The 16,972-nt window shown below is 49.0% G+C and overlaps 1 protein-coding gene across 15 annotated transcripts in view; it reads left to right on the top strand.

Moving 5' to 3' along the window:
- Positions 1 to 16,972, top strand: part of PRKAG2 (protein kinase AMP-activated non-catalytic subunit gamma 2) — a 310,044-nt gene that overhangs the window by 197,835 nt on the left and 95,237 nt on the right. For 14 of the 15 annotated variants that reach the window (XM_069588745.1, XM_069588744.1, XM_069588746.1 and 11 more), the window contains one exon: positions 365 to 576. In XM_069588745.1, the coding sequence (XP_069444846.1) occupies positions 365 to 576 (212 nt within the window). Of the gene's footprint in view, positions 1 to 364; positions 577 to 15,157; positions 15,226 to 16,972 lie in introns of those variants that run through there. The other variant, XM_069588757.1, reaches the window with a different exon arrangement.

Raw genomic sequence — 16,972 nt, 5'->3', positions numbered from 1 at the left:
GGGATCCACTCCACACACTCTCGACACCATGCTTTGTAGGGGAGGGAGGGGAGATCCAATAGTCTTGGACTAACTGAAAATCACATCCGACAAGTGTGCATAAGTCTTATCACCCGACAACTTCTGAACTGTCCCTGTCACAGCAAGGGGGACTCTGCCCACGACTCAGGTTGGGTGGGGCAGGGATTTCTAGACACAACCAGTTCTAAGGGATTAGAAGTAGTTTACGCAAGCTTGTCCCCAGCATTCAGAATTGAATCATTTAGATTCTTGCCGTGTGAGACTCCCAGCACTCGCAGCTGGGAGCCCTTTTCTCCATGTCAGCAAATCGCTCACACCCTTTGTGGTCCCTCCTCCACCCCAGGCCTCTCTTCCTCTCCGTCGACACCCACCCAAGTGGCCAAGCAGCACACGTTCCCCCTCGAGTCCTACAAGCACGAGCCTGAGCGACTGGAAAATCGCATCGATGCCTCCTCTTCGCCTCCGGACACAGGCCAGAGGTTCAGCCCGTCCTCCTTCCAGAGTGCAGCCAGGCCTCCGTCAGCATCTCCGACACATCCTTCTCCCTCCAAATCTGTAAGTCTGGGCCTCCTCCTGGGGGCCAGGCCGCCGGGCGTGGGAGGGAGGGCAGAGTCTGGATATAGCTGAAGCTAAGGCTGGGCACTCCTGACACCTTGGGTGTATTTTATCATAAATCACAGACTAAGAACAACAGTGGCGAGAGCACAGTTGTTGTTGTTGTTGTTCAGCTGCTAAGTCGTGTTTGACCCTTTGTGACCCCCTGGGCTGTAGCACACCAGGCTTCCCTGTCCTTCCCCATCTCCTGGAGCTTGCTCAGACTTGTCCATTGAGTCACTGATGCCATCCAACCATCTCATCCTCTGTCGTCCCCTTCTCCTTCTGCCTTCAGCCTTAGCATCAGGGTCTTTTCCAGTGAGTCGGCTCTTTGCAATAGGTAACCAAGGTATTGGAGCTTCAGCTTCAGCATCAGTCCTTCCCATGAACATTCAGGGTTGATTTCCTTTAGGATACACTGGTTTGATTTCCTTGCAGTCCAAAGGAATCTCATAAGAGCAAAATGGGCAAGTGGAAATCAAATGGACAGTAGCTTCTGGAACATGGCCAGGAAAATTTTTTTCTCTCTTAGCTTCTTTTTAAAAATCAGTTATTAAAAGCTTTATTTGAATTTGCCATGATTGGGATACTAAAGTAAAAATTCATAGGCAAAGCAAAAAAATATTGTTTTTTTAATAGAAATTTTATTCTAGCTTTTTAAGATTTAGAGTCTGACATCATTTGACTTGGGAAACGGTCTTGGAAAGATGAGCCTTTCCAAGCAGAGTGGGTTAGTGAAACGGGTGTCGTTGCATCCTTCAGAGGATCAGAACTAGTGGGTATGAATGGAGGAGGATGGCTTAATACCAGCACTTAAACACTCTGCGTTTTCACACCGTGGGCCTGAAGTGTGGGGACCACCATCACCGCCTCCTAGTTTATGTTGGGACCACAGACATGCACTATCATTCCTGTGCCCAACAAGGATATAAAAACCACATCACTGAAGTCTTTGCATATGGATGTAACTAGTCTAGTCAGTGTGGTATTAGTGTCCAGCAGCTGCTGTAACAAAGGGGCACAAACTGGGGGGCTTGAAACAACAGGAAGCCATCATCTCATGTTCTGGTGCCTGGAAGCCTGAGATCAAGGTTTTGGCAGGACAATGTGCCCATGGAAGTCTCAGGGGGTGGCGGGGCGGCGGGGTGGGGCAGAGCCTTCCTTGTCTGCCCAGCTTCCAGGAGCCCCAGAGTTTTCTTGGTTTGTGGCAGCTTTCTTCCAGTCTATGCTTGCATCTTCACTTGCTGTCTTTTCCCGGACTCTGTTTGTGCCCAGATTTTCCTCTTATAAGAACATTATTCATATTGGATAAGGATCCAACTTGGTGGCTCAGACGGTAAAGAATCCGCCTGCACTGCAGGAGACTTGGGTTAGATTCCTGGGTTGGGAAGGCCCCCCAGAGACAGGAATGCCAACTCACTCCAGTGTTCTTGCCTGGAGAACCCCATGGACAGAGGAGCCTGGTGGGCTACAGTCCATGGGGTCTGTGGGCTGTAGCCCAAAGAGTCAGACACAACTGAACGACTAATACTAACTCAGTACGACCCCTTTAAACATAGATAGGTATATCCTTGGCTACACCAGGTCTTTGTTGCGGGATGTGGGATCTAGTTTCCTGGCCAGGGATTGAACCCAGGCAGCCTGCATTGGGAGTATGGAGTCTTAGTCACTGAACTGCTGAACCACAAGGGAAGTCCCTGGATTATTTTTTTTTTTTTTAAGATTTATTTATTGACTTTTGGGTGTGCTGGGTCTTTGCTGCTGCACGTGGGCTTTCTCTCGTTGCCGTGAGGAAAGGCTGCTCTTCGTCGCGCTGTGTAGGCTCCTCGCTGCGGTGACTTCTCTTGTTGTGGCGTGTGATCTCTAGAGCATGGGCTCTGTAGGTGAAGTTCACAGGCTTTAGTTGCCCCGAGGCACGTGGAATCTTCCTGGACAGGGGATTGAACCCATGTCCTCTGCATCGGCAGGCATGTTCTTAACTGCTGGACCACCAAAGAAGCCCGACTTTTAAAAAAATATATATTTATTTGGCTGCCCCGAGTCTTAGTTGCAGCATATAGAATCTAGTTTCCTGACCAGGAATTGAACCCAGCCCCCCAACATTGGGAGCACAGGGTCTTAGCCACTGGACCACCAGGGAAATCCCAGGACAACCTCTTTATAACTTAATTACCCCTGCAAAGACCCGATTTCTAAACAAGGTGGCATTCATGGGTGTTAGCGGTCAGGACCTCACAAAGCTTCTGGGAGGACACCATCTAACCATAACACTTGCTGCCTTTGGGAAGAAAGAAGATGCGTTAGTCTGGCAGAGAACCTACCGTGAGTCTTCTCCTTGTTTGTCCAATGATTACTTTATTAGATGTAAGCTTAGCAGACTATTGTTTTAAGTGCTGAGGGATAAAATGTAAGGTATTGTCCCTGCCCTCTGGGGCTTACAGTCTTACTGGGAACAGAATAACACTCAAATAAAGTCACTGCAGATGGTGACTGCAGCCATGAAATTAAAAGACGCTTACTCCTCGGAAGAAAAGTTATGACCAACCTAGATAGTGTATTCAAAAGCAGAGACATTACTTTGCCAACTAAGGTCAGTCTAGTCAAGGCTATGGTTTTTCCTGTGGTCATGTATGGATGTGAGAGTTGGACTGTGAAGAAGGCTGAGCACCGAAGAATTGATGTGTTTGAACTGTGGTGTTGGAGAAGACTCTTGAGAGTCCCTTGGACTGCAAGGAGATCCAACCAGTCCATTCTGAAGGAGATCAGCCCTGGGATTTCTTTGCAAGGAATGATGCTAAAGCTGAAGCTCCAGTACTTTGGCCACCTCATGCGAAGAGTTGACTCATTGGAAAAAACTCTGATGCTGGGAGGGATTGGGGGCAGGAGGAGAAGGGGACAACCCAGGATAAGATGGCTGGATGGCATCACAGACTCGATGGACATGAGTCTGAGTGAACTCTGGGAGATGGTGATGGACAGGGAGGCCTGGCGTGCTGTGATTCCTGGGGTCGCAAAGAGTCGGACACGACTGAGCGACTGAACTGAACTTAACTAAAGCAGTTAAATCAAAGCGGAAGGTAGGTTGGGTGGGGATCGGGGAGGAAACAAATAGTCCACACTGCAGGGGGTTGGGACGGGGAAAATACTGGTGTCTGATAAGGGTAAGGAAGGAAGACTTGGGTGACTGTAGGGCTCGAATCAGCAGGAGAGGTGGAGATAGGGCCTTCTGGTGGTGGGGCAGGGTGGCGCTGTCTGGGAGTTCCTGGTGATCTGGTAGAGATTGGAGACAGGAAGACCAGGAGGCCCCTTAGCACTCAGGGCCCAGGAGGAAGGTCATCCATGTTCCTGGGTGTGAATGAGAAGAGATCTTGAGGTTTCTGCTGTCCGGCACATTTAGCGCAGAGACTTGGTCATAGAGATACTAGAACAAATGTGTCCAAAAAAAGGGATCATGAGGCAACTGAAGGTTATCAGAAGCAGGGAGCTGCTACTCCCCTTGGGGTGGAGGGATGAGAGGGGACCCCATGAGGTGGCAGGTGGGACCAGTGTGTCTGCCTGGCAGGAAGGAGCTGGGGCCGCAGAGGAGGAGCAGCCACTGGCCTGAGCTGCCGTTGGAGGCAGAGGGATAGGAAGCCTGACATCTCCCCAGCTTCCTGCCCTCCACCATGTGCCCAGCCTGCCGAGAGGCCGGCGGGCTCAGAGACCTGAGAGGGAGCCGGCAGGGGACCGGAGAAGGGAGCCGAGAAGGGAGTGACCGGCAGAGAGGCTGGGATGGAGGAGGTCTGTTCAAAGCATCGGCTTCTTCTCCCGGACCCGGATGACTGACAGGACAGCCCCATGGGAGAAGAGATGCTGGTTTGAATCGGACGTGGTATTTGGGCTTTAGATCATTTGAAGTGATGGTGCAGACGCAGACATGGGGTTTTTCCATGATTTCAGAAGTTCTGGGCATAGACCGAGCCCACAGCCTTCCCCACCTTGAATGAGAGCATTCAGAGGACATTCTGCTTTCAGTACCCCTTCCCCGACCCCTGATTGTGAGTAGACAGTGATATTCTTTTTATTTTTTAACCTTTCTTCTTTATTTTTTAAATTATGAAAATATGATAACATATTTACAGAAAACTTGGTAAATACATAACAAAGTTACATATAGTTTCACAATATATTACAATTGTTTGTTAAGTAGATAAATGAAGATGTTTAGTTGCAGTTTCAATATCAAACTCTCAGAAATTAATAGAATGAATGTACAAAGAAGTAACAGGGCTTCCGAGGTGGCTCAGATGGCAAAGAATCTGTCTGCAATGCAGGAGACCCAGGTTCAGTGCCTGGGTTGGGTAGATCCCCTGGAGAAGGGAATGGCCACCCACCCCAGTGTTCTTGCCTGGGAAGTCCCATGGACAGAGGAGCCTAGCAATGACTCTTTTAGACCCCATGGACTATACAGTCCATGGAATTCTCCAGGCCAGAATCCTGGAGTGGGTAGCCTTTGCCTTCTCCAGGGGATCTTCCCAACCCAGGGATGGAACCCAGGTCTCCCGCATTGCAGGCAGATTCTTTACCAGCTGAGCCACAAGGGAAGCCCAAGAATACTGGAGTGGGTAGCCTATCCCTTCTCCAGCAGATCTTCTCGACCCAGGAATCGAACCAGGGTCTCCTGCATTGCAGGCAGATTCTTTACCGACTGAGCTACGAGGGAAGCCCCGTATGTATATTTTACCACATTAAAAAAAAAATGATCCAGTCAACAGTACAATGTTTATAAAGTTTGAGCTTCAGAAATTCAGGGGGATCACCCAAGATTCCCCACTTATGTTTTGAAATGATATGTTTCAGATTGGAAGACAGTGTTCCACTGGCTATGAGCATTAAACAGGAGCCTTAATCATGTTTCAGTTTTATCACCCAAGGCCTCCAGGGGCTCCTTCAAGCATACTGGTCGCAACCCCTGCAGCTGTGTTTGGCCCTGGTCTCTGCTTTCAGCAGCCTTTGGCAGGAGGGCTGGTGATGGATTCGGGTTCATCTAAGTGTTTCTTTATCATTGGATTATGTTGAATGTCCTCATGTGCAAAATTCCTTAAGAACTTGGCTGATTTCATGCATTTGGTTACCGGCAGAATCTTCAGAGAGGAATGTGAGTTGCTTCAAGGCTTCTATCTTCTTGAAAGTATTTAGATATAATTTATCTCTGCCTTTTGGGATAAAAAGATGCTTACTGTAAACATCGACCATGAAGATTACTTTTATAAACTTTGTTCCCATGAATTTTATTCTAAAATTAGAAAGGGGATGAGGGCAATGAATTCGTCTTTGTAGAACTACTCATGTAATCGTTTATTTACTCAGCAAATATTTATTAAGCAACTGTTGGGTGCCAGACACTGGGCTCGGGAAGGTTGATGGGTTGACAAGTGTGTGAGTGGCTCTCATGAGGCAGAGATGGTATTCTCTTCATCTATTGCTAAGTCATTTCAGTCATGTCCGACTCTGTGTGACCCCATAGACGGCAGCCCACCAGGCTCCCCGTCCCGGGGATTCTCCAGGCAAGAACACTAGAGTGGGTTGCCATTTCCTTCTCCAATGCATGAAAGCGAAAAGTGAAAGTGAAGTCGCTCAGTCGTGTCCGACTGTTCGCGACCCCATGGACTGCAGCCTACCAGGCTGCTCCATGGGATTTTCCAGGCAAGAGGACTGGAGTGGGGTGCCATTGCCTTCTCCACTTCATCTATTAGCAGCACTTTATGCTTGGGAGGGATTTGATAAATAGCTCAGAACTCACTGAACAAAGGTTTTCCCTGGTAGCTCAGCTGGTAAAGCATCTGCCTGCAATACAGGAGACCTGAGTTCTATCCCTGAGTTGGGAAGATGCCCTGGAGAAGGGATAGGCTACCCACTCCAGTATTCTTGGGCTTCCCTGGTGGCTCAGCTGGTACAGAATCCGCCTGCAATGCAGGAGACCTTGGTTCAATCCCTGGGTTGGAAAGATCCCCTGGAGAAAGGGACAGCTACCCACTCCACTATTCTGGCCTGGAGAATTCCATGGACAGAGGAGCCTGGTGGGCTGTAGTCCGTGGGGTCACAAAGAGTCAGACATGATTCAGTGACTCACTGAACAAAAGGAAGGCGCTTTTATCTATCTGAGGTGGTGGTGTTGTTTAGTCTCTCCATCATGTCCAACTTTTTGTGACCTCATTGACTGTAACCCTCCAGGCTCCTCTGTCCATGGGACTTCCCAGGCAGGAATACTGGAGCGGGTTGCCGGTTCCTTCTCCAGGGGATCTTCTCAACCCAGGGATCAAACTCGTGCCTCCTGCATTGCAGGTGAATTCTTTACCACTGAGCCACCTGGGAGGCCCAACTTGGGGAGGGGGTATAGACAGCCAAAGAGTTATAAGAGCATTTGATAGAAACTGTGCATGGGAGAAAATTCCTAGTCCCATCTTAGGGAGCGGAAAAGCCAATCCCAGAGGAAGGAAGTGGAAACTTTTCAACAGCAGAGAGCAACAATCAACTCTGCATCTTAGGATGATCCCCGTGGTTGGGTGTGGAAATGAGACCAGATGTGGGTACAGCAGGAGTTCAGATGAGATGCCGTGTGAAATGATCTGGGCCTGGTGGCAGCTGACAGTGGAGAGAAGGGGAAAGGGACTGGTGTTAAAATGTAAAGAGCTATTTAAGCGGTCAGGTTGAAATGGATTTGTTATGCAGCGATTGATTAGTTGAGTGGACAAAAGAGAAGAATCAAGGATGGGTGCAAAGATTTTGCCTTGGGAAACTGGATGGATGGTGGTTGCATTTTCTGGGATAAAGAACAGAGGAGGAGGCAGGCTGTGTGCAGGGGTGTACGTGTGTATAAGTGCACACACGTGTGTGTTAGCTGGTGGTGGGAGTACAACAAGGTCCCCAGGGAATAATTAAATGGAGGTGTCCAAAGGGCCACTGGATATGTGACTCTGGAGCTAGAAATTAAGATTTTTGCTTATTTGTTTTCATTTATTTATTTGTTGGCTGTACCACACAGCTTGCAAGGTCTCAGTTCCCCGACCAGGGATTGAACCTGGGCCTTAGCAGTGAAAGCCCTAAGCATTAGGCAATCAGGGAACTCCCCTGGAAATTAAGATTTTTTTAATCATCAGAATGTAAATGGTAAACCTCACCATGATAGTAGATGAAATAATCCAGAGAGATGTATCGTAAGTGAGAAGAGAGCCAGAAAAACGTGGGTACTTGAAGGACAAACAAAGGAAAGGATTCTGAATTACCTGGAAAACAGACAGAAAACCAGGCAAACGCAGCATCACAGAAGCACAAGGACTGTGTTTTGTGGTGTAGCACGCATTTGGAGGGCATGGTCAGTGACGTTCCTGGCCATGGGATGTAAGGACTGAGGTCATCGGTAACCTTGGCAGGAGTACTTCCAATGGCAAGGTCAGGAGCAGAAGCCATGTGATGTGGGTGAACAATTAAGAGCTGAAGACATGAAGGCCTTAGTGTAGAAAACTCTTTCCAGGATCCTGGCTTTGAAGGGGAGGAGATGGGGCTGCAGCTGGAAGAATGAAGGTGATGGTCTGTTCCCATAAAGGGGAATAGATTTAAACACCAACAGGGAAAGAGTTAGTAGGAAGTCAGCAGTTAAAGATAGAAGGAGGGACTTCCCTGGTGGCCCAGTGGTTAAGACATTCCAATGCAGGAGGCATGGGTTCGATTCCTTGTCAGAGGACTAAGATGTCACACACCAAGCATGGCAAAAAAAGAAGAAGGGGAAAAGCAAGCATGCCATCTGTGCTTGTAAAGGAAACAGGTGAATTTTCTTAGGAGGTGGGTGCACGTGATGGGGGTATTTGTCTTGAACCAAAGGAAGAATCGGGAATCCCTGGTGGCTCAATGGTAAAGAACCCACCTGCCAGTGCAGGAAACACAGGTTCGATTCCTGGGTCTGGAAGATCCCCTGGAGGAGGGCATGGCAACCTACTTCAGTATTCTTGCCTGGAAAATCCCATAGACAGAGGAGCCTGGTGGGCCACAGTCCGTGAGGTCGCAAAGAGTCCAACACGACTTAGCGACTAAATCATCCAGCAAAGGAAGAAACGTCTTTTAGGGGGTTGAAAATTTGATATGCAGGTGTTAAAGTGATCACTGCTTATCCAATTTCCTTTCTACGGTCACTCCACGCACCCCCTGTTTTCTTCTATGGAATTTCACCCTTGACTTGTGTCTTGAATCAGAGTGCCTAGAAGCAGAGCCTGAGATGGGGCTTCAGGTGCAAGCGTGTTTATTCATTACGGAGAGCTCTTAGAAGAAAAATCTAAGGAGCCAGGAAAGCAAGGAGCAAAGCAAGGGTGTGGCTTCAGATGAGGCTGAGCCTCAGCCGCTCAAGAGGGGAGCTCTGCGGTACAAACTGCCCCAGGAGGTGCTCTGCCTTGGGGCGAGGAAGCTGGGCTTTTATATCTTTAATATTTATTTTTATTTGGTTGCTCCAGGTCTTAGTTGTGGAACATGGGATCTTAAGTTGCAGCATGTGGGGTCTAGTTCCCTGAACAGGGATTGAACCCAGGCCCTTTTCACTGGGAGTGTGGAATCTTAGCCACTGGACCACCAGGGAAGTCCCTGGGCTCTTATTATCTTTATATGGAATAGTTGCCATCAGCTCTGGGATGCCCTGCGTGAAGAAAATGCACCTGCCAGCTGGGATAGCGCTTACAGGGCAGTCCTGTAAGGAGGTTGCAGGTTTGGGCCATTAGCAGTAGCCCCCTGCCGCAGCCCGGAGTCCCAGCCCACCAGTGACAAGGACCCAAGGACACCTGACGCAGCCTGGAGCCTCTGATCCCTCCTCTCCCGCCTGCTCGATTCCCGTAGCCAGCAAGGTTGGGTCCTGCGTCAGTCTTCCCACCACTGCATAACAAACCTCCCCTACACTTAAGACAACAGCCATTGATTTAGCTCACCATCCTGTGGGTCAGCAATTTGGGCCGGGCATTCTTCTGGCCCCGACTGTGCTTACTGACCCATCTGTGGTCACTTAGCAGGTCACTTGGGGACTGGCCGGACCAGAGTGGCCTCGGCCAGAACAGCTTGTGTCTGTTCCATGCGGTCTCCTCCTGCAGTCGGGTACACTGGGCGTGCTCTCGTGACGTGATGGGGCTCTCCACAACAGGGAGGTCCATCCAAGGCTTCTTGAGGCCGGACTCAGAATCGGGGCTCTGTAGCCCCTCCCATCCTGGGGTAGAACCTATGTGCTCTCCCCTTGGGTCTGGGCCTGTGGATTCCTTTGGCCGACAGAACACGTCAGAAGTGACCATCGCATGGCAGGGGGCTTGGACACAGGGTGCGAGCCAGTTCTGAAATCTACCTTCTTTCTTATCCCTTGATTCCAGCAGCTGGGTCTGCAAGTGAACACGTGACATGCTTGAGTTTAGAGGCTCATGTATCTATTTTAAGGAGTCTAATTTAGATGCTATACCTCGCTGAGAGTAACTTCCTGTTAAGCAGACTGCTGCAGTTTGTGTTCCTGGAGAAACAGAGACTCTACGGTAGAGATTCCTGTGCAGGATGTTTATCGGCCTGTCCTCTTAGGATCGACACCTGTGGGAGGGAGGAGAGAGGAGGGATGGGCAGAGAGAGAAGCTACGGTGCGGTGCCGTCTCAACACAGTCCTCCCCAGACCTTGGGGAGCACCTCCCAGTGACCCCAAGTTGAATGAAGGAGCCAGGCCTTTACACCCTCATCACCGGTCGTTAGATGGCAGCTGTCCTGGAAGAGGCTCGACCCCAGGCAAGGCAGCCCTCTCCAGCCAAGGGCTGTCCTTGCTGAGAGTTGAGGGTCACCCGTTGGCAGGTTCCCAGCATCCAGGGGAAAATCCTTCATTGTTGCAAGGGAGCCAGAGTGGTAGAGTTGCTGCTGCTGCTGCTAAGTTGCTTCAGTTGTGTCCAACTCTGTGCGACCCCATAGACGGCAGCCTACCAGGTCCCCCCATCCCTGGGATTCTCCAGGCAAGAACACTGGAGTGGGTTGCCATTTCCTTCTCCAATGCATGAAAGTGAAAAGTGAAAGTGAAGTCACTCAGTCGTGTCCGACCCTCAGTGACCTCATGGACTGCAGCCTACCAGGCTCCTCCATCCGTGGGATTCTCCAGGCAAGAGTACTGGAGTGGGGTGCCATTGCCTTCTCCGGTGGTAGAGTTGACCCTCGAGTAACACAGGTTTGAACTGCATGGGTCCACTTGGCTGCAGATTGTTGCTGATAGTAAATCCTGAAGTACTGCCTGACCTGAGGTTGGTTGAATCCAATCCTGTGGTTGATGCATGACCACAGATACAGAGGAACCGTGTATAGTGAGAGCTGACAGTAAGTTACACTGGGTTTCCCACCACGTGAAGGCTCAGCACCCCTAACCCTCAACTGTGCATCACAGCCTCTAGTACGTGGACTTATTCTCTATTTTTCCAGTTTATTTTTACATTCCTTACATAATTTATTTATTTATGGTTGTGCTGGGTTTTCATTGCTGGGCACGGGCCACCTTCCTGCAGCAAGCAGGGGCTACTCTTCCTTGTGGTGCAGGCTTCTCACCACAATGGTCTCCCCTGTTGCAGAACACAGGCTCACTGACTGTGGCCCACAGGCTCAGCTGTGCATGGCGTGTGGAACCTTCCCAGGCCAGAGATCGAGCCCACGTCCCCTGCCCTGGCAGGTGAATTCCTATCCATTGCACCACCAGGGAGGTCCCCATTTTTCCAGTTTATGATACCAGAATTCTGACAGATGAAAGTTGGTGCTGTCATATCTCTCCTTATGATATAGTTAGTATGTAACTAAACTGAAGGAAAGGGTTCAGGATGACTGGTTGGGACTGAATGAAAGAGGTTGCCTTAGGCCCAGAGGGAAAGGGACTAAAGGCTCCAGCTGATAACCATCACCAGTAGCCATCACCAGCAGCAGGCGTGAGCCACCACGGAAGGGGATAGTCCAGCCCCGGCCAGGCCTTCAGATGAGACCACAGCCCCAGCCCATACCTGCACCAGGACCACCCACTGAGCTGCTCTTGAGCTGGTGACCCACAGAAACCGTCAGACATCACGTATCAGTCTGCTAGGGCTGCTGTAGCAAAATATCACCGACTGGGTGACTTAAACTACAGACATTTATTTCTCCGGTTCTGGAGGCTGGAAGACCAAGTTCAGGGCAGGTTTGGTTTCTCCTGACGGCTCACTCCTTGGATACAGATGACTGCTGTCTTGCTAGGTCCTCACCTGGCCTCTCCTGCATACACGCACATCCCTGGTGTCTCTTCCTTCTTACAGAAACCCCAGTCCTATTGGATCAGGGGCCCACCCTTACAACATCATTTGACCTTAATTACCTCTTTAAAAGTCCTATCTCTGAATAAAAGCTCGTTGAGGGTTAGGGGTTCAACATATGAACAGGGGAGCAGGGGGAAACAATTCAGTCCATAACATATTAAAATATTATTGTTGTTTTAAGCCACTGAGTTTTGGGGTGATTTGTTACATATCAAAAGATAACTAATACTTATTTGATCATGTTTGTGGGAAGGAAACAACTCAGTAGATTCAGAAAAGATAATAAACTCAGGAACTTTGGGTTCTTTTTAAGAACTGGTCATCTCCCCACAAATTACTCACCAAGGTTCCTTGTTTTTCTAGTGTGACTATTTGGAAAGAAACTGCTAACCAGTTTTCAAGATTGCTATTTGGAATAATTAGCCCCTTTTTAAAAATAGACAGCCCTTTAAACATATGAAACAGTCTCAGATCCCTTGGCATCAAGGAGTAAAGATTTTCTATGTTACTACTTTGTTTTACATTTCTGTCTGGCTTGTAAAATACAAGTTATAACCTAATAAGGTCTTGACGTTAAGACTGTCTGCCCAGGAATGGTAAACTAACAGTTTCATCATCTGTTACTCAACAACAGATTAGATAATTTAAAAATAGTTTGAAAAACTTCACATTGGGTCAAGGAGTAGGAGCTTCAGAGAGACCTGCTTCCTGATGGGGCTGGTTATCATGAGAGCTGGAGCTCGGACAAGTGCTGCCTGTGTGTTGAAGAGGCAGGCAGAGGACATCTCTTCTCCCAGCTGTCAGGAAAAGGCATCATAACTGGCGTTGCTCCTGGGTTCCTGCACTGTTGGCATCGTGACTGGATGAGCGGAAAGAAGGCAGAGCCAGAATAAGAGAGACGTACTTGGCTGAGAGCTTGGTGCATTTCCTGAGCTGCGGCCTGAGTCTGCGGGATCCTCATTCACTCTGTCCCCCCAGGGTAGCTGCAAGGAGAAGGGGATGACAGAGGACAGGATGGTTAGATGGCATCACCGACTCAACGGACGTAAGTTTGAGCAAACTGCAGGAGATACTGAAGGACAAAGAAGCATAGTGTGCTGCAGTCCATGGGGTCGTAAAGAGTCAGACACGACTGAGCGACTGAACAGCTAGGGTAGCTGAGCTCCAAGGAGAAGACGGTGGACCTTTTTACCTCAACATTTTTAAAAAATTATTTATTTATTTATTTATCTGCCTCGGGTCTTAGTTGCAGCACATGGAAACTTCACTGCGTGATGCGGAGTCTTTCCTTGTGGTGCACGGACATGGAAACTTCACTGCGTGATGCGGAGTCTTTCCTTGTGGTGCACGGACATGGAAACTTCACTGCGACTTGCGGGGTCTTTCCTTGTGGTGCATGGACATGGAAACTTCACTGCGTGATGCGGGGTCTTTCCTTGTGGTGCATAGACATGGAAACTTCACTGCGTGATGCGGGGTCTTTCCTTGTGGTGCACGGACATGGAAACTTCACTGCGTCGTGCGGGGTCTTTCCTTGTGGTACACGGACATGGAAACTTCACTGCGTGATGCGGGGTCTTTCCTTGTGGTGCACGGACTCTCTAGTTGCGGCGAGTGGGCTCAGGAGTCGTACTGCTCTGGCTTAGTGGCTCCATGGCCTGTGGGATCCCAGTTCTCCAGTCAGGGATCGAACCCATGTCTCCTGCATTGCAAGGCAAATTCTTAACCACTGGACCACCAGGGAAGTCCCTCAGCACTTTTTTTTCACAGCTTGATAAATGCCCTGCCTGTGTCACCTCCCCAGGGACCCAAGAAGGAACTCATTCCTTCACCAGTTACATCCTAAGACCTTACCATGTGCCTGGCACTGAGCACTCAGAGATGGCTGAGATAATTCCTGCTCTTGAGACTCTCCCAGCAAGAAGTAAGTCCTGCAGAATCAGGACCCTGAGCAAAAGCACCGAGGGGCACCTTCCACGTCTTCATTCTTAGGTCACAACCTGGCAGATGGTGGATCGGCTTCGAAAGACTCACAGGTCCCACAACCATGCACGCGGCAGTGTTGTAGTCCCAGAGACACAAGTGTGGGGTAAAAAATGTAAATTTCCAGTGGTGGATTATTAGACTGTGTTGGCTGATGGAGCCAACCCTTCTCATGGTTTAATCTGCCATCAAGACAGCGGCCACCTTAGGTTGCACCCCGGGGGAGCAACCCTGCCTTCAACCTGGCAGAGGCAATGGTTAAAATGTTGGGATGTTCACTGGAGTTTATCACAGGGATCTGTACCTGTACCCAGGGCAGAGTCCATCACGGTCCTCTTTTTCCCTCACACGGGCTGGTACGAGGAGCGTCACCAGAATAACAGACTGGACATATCTCTGCTGAAGAAAGGATCTCCTGTCACCGATTTTGCGAAGCCAGGGGCAGAAGCCAGCTTGCAAAGGGGGGCAGAAGCCAGCTTGCAGAGGGGGGCAGAAGCCAGCTTGCAGAGGGGGGCAGAAGCCAGCTTGCAGAGAGGGGCTGAGTGGGTGTGAGACGACAGAGGACGGACAGAGAATGTGGGCCTCTTTGTCAGGAAGTTTAGCGTGAAGAGGGGTCGTGAATAAGGACTGTGACTGGAGGGGCCATCTAGAAGGGCATTTCTTTTAAACGACAGTTGTGTCTTGAGCATGGATGTACACTGGTGAAAGGAGCTACAAGTTGCTGAATCTTCAAGGCTTCTCTCCCCATGCTTCTGTTCTAGAGGAACATAGGTCTTACCTCACAGGATTGTAATGAAGATTAACCGAGATAATCTGGGTAAAGTGACCCAAAGGCTCCTGAGCTAGCCTTGACTTGAACTGAACTGAATCAAGGCAACTGGGTTCCAAAACCCACATTCTTACTGTCTTATCACTAAGAAGTCTCAGAATTTGCAGCCTTGTCCACCACACACTGACTCCGCATCTTAGCCCACATCCCTAACTCAGGAGTTGGCACCCTCTGGCCCACGGGCCAGACCTGTTTTTGTCATGAACGTTTTATTAGTATGTGACCACAGTTATTCATTTACGCATATTCTCTAGCTGTTGTCATCAACAGCAGAGGTGAGTAATTGCAGTGGAGACTGGGTGGCCTGCAAAATATTTACTTCCTGGCCTTTTTTCAGGAAAAATATAAGCCAGCTTCTGACTAATCTGTGCCAGAGGTTCCCTTTGCTGCCACACAGTTTTTGCTAAGACATCCCATGCAGAGTGGCAGAATGAGGCTGGTCTCCATAAAGGCAAGAGACAGGCCGTGGAGCTTTGCCCCCACCAGATGCGTGCGGTATGTCCCTCTGGGGAGCGTGGGTGGGTTAATCACCAGTTCCACCCATAAGAGGCCCGGAAATTAGAGTGGTCGAAAAGATGGCAAACCAGTAAGCAGTCCTGTAGAGCTAGGACTGAAGGGTTCACATTTTCCTGCCCCTCAGATCACTATAACATGATGTGATCTGCTTTTGGACTGAACTGGGGATATTTGGAATAATGTGAGCTAAAGATGGAAGGGCCCTTATTCTTCCCCTTAACCTCCTTGAGTTAAGAAGTGATCAAATTTGATGCAAGCAGCACAGGTGAGCATCATCGACTTTTCTTTTTTATGATTTTATTTTTTGGCGGCACGTGGGATCTTAGTTCTCTGACCAGGCATCGAACCCGCATCTCCTGCCTTGGAGGCAGAGTCTCAACCGCTGGACGGCCAGGGAAGTCCCGAGCACCATAAACTTCTCATTGGCCACCCTGGCAGTGGTTTTCAGAGGAGTGTGTTGGTCAGATTTGCATTTTAATAGAACGACTCCAGTGATGAGCTAGAGGTTGGATTTCATGGGAGAAAGACAAACGAAGCTGACCCGTCAAGAAAGTCCTGCAAGAGTTCAGTGAGAGATGGCAAAGCACTGAATTAAGGCCGCAGGAGTGGAAATCGGAAGGAAGGGATTAATTATAAAAGAATCTAAGAGATACATGGCATGTGGAAAGAGGGGTCTAGGGTGACTCTCCACGTTTTGGCATGAAAGGATGGATGGCTATGTCATCAAATTAGGAAGGGGAAATAGATGTGGGGATGAAGGACAAGTTCCATCTGGGTCACTCTCTCTTTGATTCTTTTGGAACATCAAATAGAGTTGTCAGGGGCCTGGATATAGAGTTGTCAGGGGCCTGGTGGAGAAGGAGAGGTTAGAAAAATTATCCTCTTTGTTCACTTTATTCGCCATTTATTAAGTCAAAGGACTCAAGACTCTGAACACCTTTACCTGTGTAACTGCTGGTGCCAAGAAGAAAACACAGGGACTCTTCACCAGCACAGTTGTACAACAATGCATTGTAAGGGCTGAGCATTCAATGGTGGAAAAATTACTGTACCTAATCATGCATTCTCAACGGGCTTGTCTTGATTTGCATTTAGATGGGAATTCCTTTAGCTCAGAACCAAGACTATCCCTAACTCACAATATTTAGAAAAGCATTAACTTTAGCTGGTAAAAGTACCTTTGGTACAACAGTAACACAAACCATAACACCAGTATTAATAGTGTGCCTTTAATGACTCAGTAGATATTGGCTGCTGGAATGGTGGAAAGGTTTAGCACAAGCCTTCCTTGGCATGTCTCTGAGAACGGAGTGCCTGCCCAGTTAATGAATGACACCTAAATTCTGCAGCAGGCCTAGAGTAAACCTGTTTCAAGGGGGTGTGTGGTTTTTTTTGGCCGCTCCACGTGCATGGTGTGTGGGATCTTAGCTTCCTGACTAGGAATTGAACCCAGACCCCCTGCAGCGGAAGCACAGAGTCTTAACCACTGGACCGTCAGGGAAGTCCCTCCACTGTTTTCCATGAGGCTTCGCATGGAACTCTAAACCAGTGTTGTTTTGAGTCTGGAGTAAGAATAATATCTGCTCATCTTGAGCATGATGAAATCAGAGGATATTTTATTCAGAAAATGGGAAATTGAAGCAAGTAGTTCAATAAAAAGCCCTCCGAGGAACCGCAGAGAGTAAGGTTCAAATATGATTTCTACATCTGGTCCAATGCTTTCCTC

Source organism: Ovis canadensis, chromosome 4 (assembly GCF_042477335.2).
Source record: "Ovis canadensis isolate MfBH-ARS-UI-01 breed Bighorn chromosome 4, ARS-UI_OviCan_v2, whole genome shotgun sequence".
Taxonomy (NCBI): Eukaryota; Metazoa; Chordata; class Mammalia; order Artiodactyla; family Bovidae; genus Ovis; species Ovis canadensis.
This window is presented reverse-complemented; position numbering and strand designations above follow the sequence as displayed.